Source organism: Apis cerana, linkage group LG15 (genome assembly GCF_029169275.1).
Source record: "Apis cerana isolate GH-2021 linkage group LG15, AcerK_1.0, whole genome shotgun sequence".
NCBI classification, from domain to species: Eukaryota; Metazoa; Arthropoda; class Insecta; order Hymenoptera; family Apidae; genus Apis; species Apis cerana.
This window is the reverse complement of record NC_083866.1, coordinates 3940644-3950000: the sequence shown is the minus strand read 5'-3', so window position 1 is coordinate 3950000 and position 9357 is coordinate 3940644. Positions and strand designations below refer to the sequence as shown.

Here is a 9357-nt window from a genome sequence, read left to right as displayed (position 1 = left end):
TCACCACGACATATTGGACATGTTCGATTTGACTATAATCACAAATAAATAAATTATTATAATTAATTCTTCTATTTATATAAATTTTAATTTAATAAATAATTCATTATATAATATAGTGGATTATTGGTAAACCAACCAAAGTTTTATTCTCGATGTCTATGTAATGAGCCATTAATAACTCGCAGAAAAGCTTAATGTAAAGAGTCATTAATAACTCATTAAAAAAACTTACTTTAAGCCACTTATCGATGCATTTAGAATGGAATTCATGTGAGCACGGCAAAACACGCAACGATTGCAAAGCTTCGAAGTCACACATGCAAACCACGCAATTAGTTTGATCTCCTTGATGAGTTTCTGCATTGAATTTGTACGATGGCAATTGCTCCACTTCGGCTCGAGTCAGTCCTCGTGGTTTAGCTTCTCCTAGCCTCTCCGCCAAAGATAAAAGAGCTTCGTAATTTTCCGTTGCTGAATCTGGCGAGGAGAGTTCCGCCTGACTATATGGGGATAATGGTGGGTTGCTGAGCATTGCGCTATAAATTGCAAAATTTTATAAATTACACAGACGAAACTATTATAAATTAAGTCATATTAAATCGTCGAAATTCTTTATGCATTTTATAACTCTTTTCTATTATTCATAATATATTTAAAAATCATTTAATAATATTAAAATACAGAAGATGTGTTTTTCTTTTATAGATAGGAGAATTATCTATTTTTCTTACAAGCCTCTTCTAAATGGCATTGATATTAGAGAAACATACTTACAAGAAGTGCAATAAGAATCCTGAATAAGTAGTCGGTGGTATCGGAGGCGTACCTCTCCATCTACTCGACCTTGATCGTCTGAGCGTGTGAACATTTGACGCTGTGCGTCGAGTCCTGGTCTGAATCATTTCCAATTGACTGTTTCTCGTTTCTGATAAGAATATAGGGGTAGGAGTAGGAGTAGTAACTTGAGTAAGAGCCGGCGGTGAATACGAATGTGGTAATGGTAATGGGGCGCCAGCTGTAGCTCCCACTCTATGATGATGATGAGATTCTATTAACTCTAATTCAACTTCTCGCTACAACAAAGAGAAAGCAAAAAAAAGAAAACATCAAGTAAATATTTTTCCTTAGCAATGATACGAAACAGTCTGACAATAATCTTATATCTAATAATTTATTTTATTTGTTTAAAGTATACCTGTTGAGAGAGTTGATGGTGCGCCGTATAATGAGTAGTATGGACGGGTGGTGGTGGCGCGTGAGCATGATGAAGAGCCGCTACAGGACCTCCGGTTGGTGTAGGATATCCTCTGGATGTTGCGCCAACTATCGAACCAACCAAGCTGTGACCTGGATGGGTTGGGTGAGCTGCTGAATAGTGACTATGATGCGTAACCTATAGAAATATTTATTTACCATAATACGCGAAATATTTTAAATTTCTTTATTAAATATAAAAAAAGTATATAAGTATATATATATAATATTTTTCAATAAAAAATTATATAAAAAGAAGTATGTAAGTTAAAAACGAGTAAATTTTCAGAAATTAAAAAGAAAATATATATAGATTTTTCCTTTTATAATTTACAAAAGGATATTTCCTTTACCTGACACGAGTGTGCAAACGCGTGTGCTCCGGTTGGCGTGTACAAGCCGTGCAGTTGGCAAGGAATTCTATAACCTGTCGCCTGAGGATGCCAGAGCGGTTCTCCGCTAACAGCAACTCCTAAACCGGAAACACCAACTTGTCCAACGTCTACAACTACAGGACCGTTTGCTCCTTGCGCAGGATGATGTCCTGTACCCGGTGGATGATGGGGATGCGTTTGATGCGCGTTATGTATATTATGATGCGAATTATGTAAATTATGATGCGAATTGTGAATATTGTGATGAGAACTATGGATTCCATGATGGGAATTATGAATGGGCGGATGGGGAGTGTGACCCGGCACAAACGGATAGGACAAGCCGAATGAATCCGTGTATCGTTGATAACGATTTCTAATAGTTGGACTGCCGCGTGTGGACATATGATTCCGTGGCGATCGTCTCTGGGGCGCCGCTGAGAATTCCCATGGCGGTGGAGTGGTATGTAATGGCGGTGTAGGAGACGGTGGTGTTGTTTCACGAACTTCTATACCAGAGACGGCACCGTTACGAGATATTCGACGACGTTTCCTAGACGGAGACTCGCTCTAAAAACATATCAACACAAAAACATATATTGATTTTCCATCGGAAATCGAAGTAACGTTACATATATGTTGTGTTATATACCTTTCTACCATCGTCTTGACTAGGTTGTCTGTAATATGGTGGCGATGGTTGTATTTGTACAGGACTCAAGGGTAACTGATTTGTGGCTAAAAAGGAAAGGAAAAAAAAAATCATTTATTTTTACAATCATATAATTACAATGCAATATAAAAATTGTAGTATACCTTGGGAACTCCTACGATACTCCATATCAACATTGCTAGCTCCGAGACCTGGACTCATGTTCAATAATGGACCGCGCATCGTGTTCTCCTGCGAGTACATATATCTTTTAAGAAAAAAAGTACACATAGATTGATGCATACGGATAATATAGAAGGAGGAATGCTTACTTGGCCGCAGATATTGATGTGTAACGGAGGGGAATTGGCCGGTGGACCCACGGATTCTTGTGGAAAATGCGTCGGTGGACCTCTCGATTGTGGACTGTGCTGCGGAGGCGGTTTATATCCCACACTAGACCCGCCTACGTTCCCGTGATACGAAACTTCCTTACCGTTTGGCCCGGTAGACGTACCAACGCCAGGACAATCCCTAAATATGTGCAGAATCACAAAATCATTAACGGTATGACAATGTACAACACGATGTTAAGAGTAAGATCAAGTATTTAAATTTTTACCAAATTAAAATTAAATAGTAATTATTGGAAATTCTACAGAATTTGGACTACCTTAAATATTTTACAATAAATTTATTAGATCCCGAAGAATTTAAATTTAAATTTTTTATATAAATTTAATCATGAGATTCAATTATGAGATTTTATTACGAGCAATGCCAATAATTTTCACTGAAATTTCTATAGATTTCCTAGAATCACCGAATTATTTTTAACGTAACATTGATCGTATAATTTTTAGTAGCTTTTTTTCCTTAAACATGATTTACGTCAATTCTTAATTATTTGCGTATATCGATCTATCGAATAGTTAGTATACATCTAATGAATAGTGTCGATTTAATGATTCGATACATGCCGTAAATTGTCATAAGTAATAATAAGTACGAAATCTCTTGTACTCTTGTATAATTATAACGATGGTGGCGACATTTTTATTCTTCTAACCTTAAAATATTTATCGACTAAATAAAATGATATTCATTCAACTACATTACACAAACGGAAATAATATTATCATTAATTATGCCGAATAAACGTAACCATATTATGGATATATTTGCACTAATCATATTTTATATGATATTTATGATACGCGAATCTATCGTGAAATGATTCTATTTTCATAGTTGAAGTGAACAAGATAACACGAAACACATGACAATAAAGAACTCGAATATGAAGAAATAAACTTATATATAATCATTCAAAAAATTGTCATTCAGTGACATGCTAAACAAGATAATCAGTAAGAGAGAATGTGTAAACATGATACGCTAAGAGAAAATAAAAATATGGAAAAAAAGAAGAAAAAAAATAATAAAACAAGAACAAATGCTCAAACATTCATGTAATGTATAGAAGAAAATCATTTTGTAAATGAGTACTGTGTATATATATATATATATTATAATTAATTTAAGGTAATGTTTTGTATAGTTTTTCATGCATCATAAGTTCGCAAATTTTCGTTGAAAAGATTTTGCATCGAATGAAAATAATTTATCCATTGGATATATATAGATTATATAGACTGCATATATAACTTATTTAATCGTGCCATTTGTGGATGAATGTTATGTTTACATGTATATTATATCTTTCTATACTACATACGATATAATTTTATGTGTATATATACAAAAAGAATTTCACAAAATCGTTTCAATCGAGCAAGCTATATGTGCATTTTTTACATGCATACGCGTATATGTATCGCGTGATTCATGAATTACGATCGAACTTTTATCAACTCATATCCTACTGTTTCCTAAATCGCGAAACATTAATTTGGAATAAACTCGAAAAAGAGCTTTTTTAGATTTGAAGAAATTGAGAAAAGATAAACGAAAATTTTAACAGATCAAAGAATTCTAAATGTCAACGTGAAAACAAAATGTGAAAATGAAAATGCGCTGCGGTTTGCATTTGTAGCATCACAACTCGAGGACAACTCTGCTTGCGTCTATTATCGTTGATTAGAATCGTCGACTCTTCAATATCGGTTGTTCTGAAAATTAAATACATACTTGCTAGGCCGAACACGTTACTCATATTACTTTCGTGACAATTGGTTTACTTTCGTCCTTCCATGCCGATCGTTCATGGTAAATGCGGAAATCTATCGACCAGCGTTCGATTCTCGATTGATCGCACAATTAATCGACGACGTAACGAATCGAGATTCATTCGAGAATTATAGCAATGTGCGCGCAATTCTCGACATTACGAAGGATTATATAATAATATTCTTGAACAAAAAAGTTCGTTACGATAATTATTTGCCTGATTACACGATAACACATCATGATACTTCCGATTATTTTGAATAGTGTATACGTCGTATACGAATAGATTGTGTATTATCGACATGACGTTAACAAATCTCACGATTGTATAAGAGAAGAAAAGATTGTTAAGAGATACACGAAAATAAACAAAAAAAAGAATCGATTGATCTTTTATAAACGCGAATGATAAAACGTAATGTAGTGAAAAAGCGAAAAAGTAAAGGAAAAAAAAAAAAAAAAAAAGTTATAACGACATAATCGACGAATATGCACCAATAAATGTGCCAGGTTTGTTATTGCAATGATATACCCGTTATGGAAGCGTGGTGGTGGACATTGTCGATATGGGTATTCCTTGTTGCCGGTGTATTGCTGAGGTATCTGGGCGTGCTGAGGATGCTGATTATGGGGATGCCATCCACCGCGGGCGTGAGGTGGCGCTGGGGGGCGAGAGTGGGGCCCTGCCGGGGTGCCACCAGTTACTACGGCCCTGTATCGTCCCTGCATGCCCAAGCCGCGATGCTGATGACTCCCAGGGCCGTTCATTCCCTCCCCCTTCGCTCTGCTCGTTTCGATCCTATTATTCTACCCTCGTTCTCTTTATCTCTCTCTCTCACTCTCTCTTTCTCTCTCTCACTCTCTCTCTCACACACACGCACACACTCTCCTTCCCTCGCTCTCTCTCTCTCTCTCTCTCGTTTTCCGTCACTCTTACTTTTTTTCTTTTTCTTTTTCTTTTCTCTTTCGACAACGAACCACGGTATCGCTCCACCTTTTCTCTCTCCGTTGGTTTCGTTTTCGTGGTTGAAACGGGAGGACACGATGGCAAGGAGAAGGTTAACCTCGCCGACCGATTTTGCCCGACCTCGCACACGTTTCTGGCCCCTTCGTTCGAAACGTGCACGCCCCACGTTAACTCCTTCGACTTCGGCTATTGAGAGAGAACCTGGCGAGATATTCGAACGTTACACGGCGAGAAGAGGCTAGATGAACGAGAGGTGATTTCCACCTCGCGCGCCGTTCTTTCGAAATGTCGAAAGAACATCCGAGCTCACCGCCATGTTCGAGTGCTGCTCGAAACGCCAGGGGCAACAATACCAATCTAAGGGGCCCTGCACTTTCGTTATAGAAGAGATTTTTTTTTTCTTCTTTATATTATATTTCAATATATACGCGTTTTCCCTTTATAAGAGAAAGGCAAAGGTTGTAATACTATGATGAATAAATTAAAAAAGGAAAAAAAAAAAAAAAGGAAAAAAGAAAAGAGGAGAAAAGCGAAAGAATTACACTTTCAGAGGATATCAGGGGATAACATGAACAAAATGCATGATATATCAAAATGATTTCTTAAGCTAAGTACTAAGTACAATAACAATGAATTTAGAAACGAGCATCATACCATGCACTATAATACGTAAAAAATTGACGATATGTAAAAATTATATGATATATTAAAAAAATAATAATCGTATAGTTTAAATTATGATTGCACCTGGCGAATTTGCACTTCGACTAAAATAATTCATTTATAATTAACGATAGAAACAGCAATTTCTATTTCGAGATATCGTCTCGTACTCGTTGGCAAAGTTCGAAATAAACATTCACATGCTTCTTCCGAGCACTCAGAAGTGGCGAGAAGTTTGGATGTAAAAAATACAATCTCTCCACCACCTAGCCTCTATATAGGTAACAATTTTTATTTATTTCTTGATTTCTTTCGACCATATTTTTTTCTTTTTTTTTTCTACTTTCTTACGTTGATTCTTATTTCTCTCGCTCGCCATTAGCAAACGTTTGCACCCTCGTCATCATGTTCGCAGAGCAAGTCGTGAAAAGGAGCGAATCACGACACATGCAAATCGCGTTTAATAATTCCGTGGAGAATATTTACGAAATCAAACCGTGCGTCGATTTTATTTCTTGTGGATCGTCAAAATCCAAAGAAAAGAGATAAGAGGAAGAAAAAGAAGTAGAGGGGGAGGGGAGATTTTCGGAATTCATTTATGGATTCAAATATGGATTTTAATCGTTAGATATTATCTAGTTTTGTGATGCACGAATGAAATTTCTCGTTGATGTTATACACAGGGTGTTCCAAAATCTTTCTATTTTGTTTATTCGAAAATAATATCATTTCTAGAGATTATTTCCAGATGAAGCACGCATCTATAAGAAAATAGAAATGAAGAATTAAAAATTCGAGTGGAAATAATATAACTTTTTCTTTTTTTTTTATTCGATTTAAAATCGTTTTGAGATCGAACAACATACAAGATAATTTAATTTCTTCTTTGATTTGTTGTTTTTTTCTTTTTTTTAATCCGAGATCATTTCCAAATGTCGTGAAAGATTTCTTTCTTTTTTTTTTTTTCCTTTTTAAATTTAATTGAAGATCATTCCAAGGTTACTTCGTGAATCAAAAAACTCACTGAAAAATGAATTTATTTTACAAATTGCTATTTCACAAAATGAAAAGAAAAAAAAATAGGATTCTTTACTTTACGATTTCCATTTGCCGTTATATTTTGAGACACCCTGTATATTCACAGTTAGTTAAAGTTACGACAGATCCAGATGCATTAAACGTTGACGATCAACAACCAAGTCATTGCCTCCTTCGGAGACGTCCTCTTCTCTCGTTCTCCTGTCGTTCAATTCAATCAGCCTGCGCATACGTTTCGAAGGAAAAAACGTATTCGTCGGAATCGCTCCTCTTCTATGGGATGCCGACACGCGAGCCACGGTTGACGTTCAAGCGTGAAAAGCTACAGGAGCACACGAAACAAATGGTGACAAACTCATCAAGCAGATCAAGCTATGTATACGCTATTAATGATCATCCTTAAAATTTAATAACCGTAATTCACCAAAAGCGGTGGAAATTAAAAATAAACAAATAAATAAATAAAGAATAAATATTTTAATAAACAGATGTAAGGAACATATCACTGTACAAGAGAGAGAGAGAGAGAGAGAGAAAGAATCATCATGCAAAATGGTACAGAGGATGCACGATCGTTTAATAGGCGTGGATTGTTAATGCGCGATTCTACGAGTACCAATGGTACTAGTTAAACTCGATCGCAATAGCTCAAACACGTTAATCTCTCGTATGTGGCTACGAGAATCATTCGAAATCGTTTATAATTTGAAATTGTATCGAGATTATTAACCCTTGTCCATCTTATTCGATTTATATTAGTTGCTTTATTTAACGTTACTTGTGCATTTTGAATGGAGTTTAAACGTTATGAAACGTTTCTTAAAAATTGAAAAATCGAGTTTTGAGAATTTCGTCGAAACAGTGTTGAAAAGTTCGTACGAGTTTGACATGATTTTTTTTCTAAAGTGATTATAAAATAGCGGTATACAATCTCATTTTAGATGCTTGTTGCTTGAAAATTGATTTACTTGAATTTGAACAATTTTATCGAAATCAAGTAAATGAAGTTTACCTAAACAAAACTTTGGATATTTACTCGAATTCGTTGGGGTTGGATTAAGTTTGCGGCACGATTGTGTTCTAAAGCGATTATAACCTCAAAAAAGTGACTAAATCTCCAATGTCTTTAAAACCATTTTAGATATCCGTTGTTTCGAATTATCTGAATTCGAGAAATTCGACTACTAACATCAGCTTGAAGATTTTATTTCGAAATCTTCAGAAAACTTAAATTCTTAAATTAAATAAAATGTATCTATACATACGAGCTTCAATTAAAGCTTAATTTAAATTTTAATAATAGATCGATCCAACGATAAATTTGAGGAATACGTATGACGAAAAAAATATTCTACACAAAGTCCAAGGATATAATTTGGGTGATAGCATTCTATGGCCTCTGGATAGAGGTACTATTTTCTGGGCCCTTTGTGTACCCACGACCGTCATATTTTTTTTCCTTTTCCTTTTCCTTTTTTTCTTTTTATTCATTTTCTCTTCTGGAAGAAGCAGACAAGAGAGAAGAAAAGAAAGAGAGGGAGAGAGAGAGAGAGAGAGAGAGAGAGAGAGAGAGAGAAAGAGAGACAAGGCCCTGGCCACGAAGTCCGAAGAAACGATTAAGTGAACCGGAATATCCAGGCCCCGTTGCTTTGGGCCAGCCTCTCTCCCTCTCCCTCTCTCTCTCTCTCTCTCTCTGCTTTTGTACAGGCTACGGCCCCGAACAGTGGAAGGAAAAAAAATATCCCTGGCGACTGGAAATAAAACTCCGATTGTAGCGAATTTCTGATCTGGACAAGGATATAATATACCATTCCTTATGGAAACTGGTATCCTAAAAAGGAAAAGGAAAAGATATCGAATGGAATTCAAAGTCTTTTTGAATAACAATTTTAATATTATTCTTTCTTTCTTTTTTTTCCTTTTATCAAAATTGTTGAACGAAGAAAATAATTTATTTTAACATTTATCAATTCTCCTCTTGGATTACAGGGTACAGGTTTAATTAATTTCGGAGTTTTTAAGTATTTTGTAAGAATGGGAGGAGATCCTCCAAGTATCGAGTTTGATATAAACGGAGATAATTTATTCGGACGTTCGCCAATTATCGATTTGAACTAGGTTATAAATTATAAATTTTGAAGTGTTCTGAGAAAAGATTCCATGGAAGAATTTCGAGATTTCTTTCGAGTAAAATTTGTGGGTGATTTCATTTTCGA

General features: G+C 35.4%; 1 protein-coding gene across 14 annotated transcripts in view; it reads right to left on the bottom strand.

Moving 5' to 3' along the window:
- The window catches only part of LOC107997973 (E3 ubiquitin-protein ligase RNF38), a 39637-nt gene that overhangs the window by 6908 nt on the left and 23372 nt on the right, over positions 1-9357 (bottom strand). For 3 of the 14 annotated variants that reach the window (XR_009832843.1, XM_062085625.1, XM_062085619.1), the window contains exons 2-10: positions 5006-5257; positions 2616-2817; positions 2448-2535; positions 2284-2369; positions 1611-2201; positions 1199-1396; positions 778-1076; positions 236-539; positions 1-32 (exon numbers count right to left, since the gene is read on the bottom strand). The exon at positions 1-32 is cut by the window's left edge. Coding sequence is in view for 12 of the 14 variants with exons in the window: in XM_062085619.1 (XP_061941603.1) it covers positions 1-32; positions 236-539; positions 778-1076; positions 1199-1396; positions 1611-2201; positions 2284-2369; positions 2448-2535; positions 2616-2817; positions 5006-5257 (2052 nt within the window). In the remaining 2 variants the exon portion in view is untranslated. Of the gene's footprint in view, positions 33-69; positions 540-777; positions 1077-1198; positions 1397-1610; positions 2202-2283; positions 2370-2447; positions 2536-2615; positions 2818-5005; positions 7127-7196; positions 7464-9357 lie in introns of those variants that run through there. The other 11 variants (XM_062085627.1, XM_028666810.2, XM_062085628.1 and 8 more) reach the window with 7 other exon arrangements.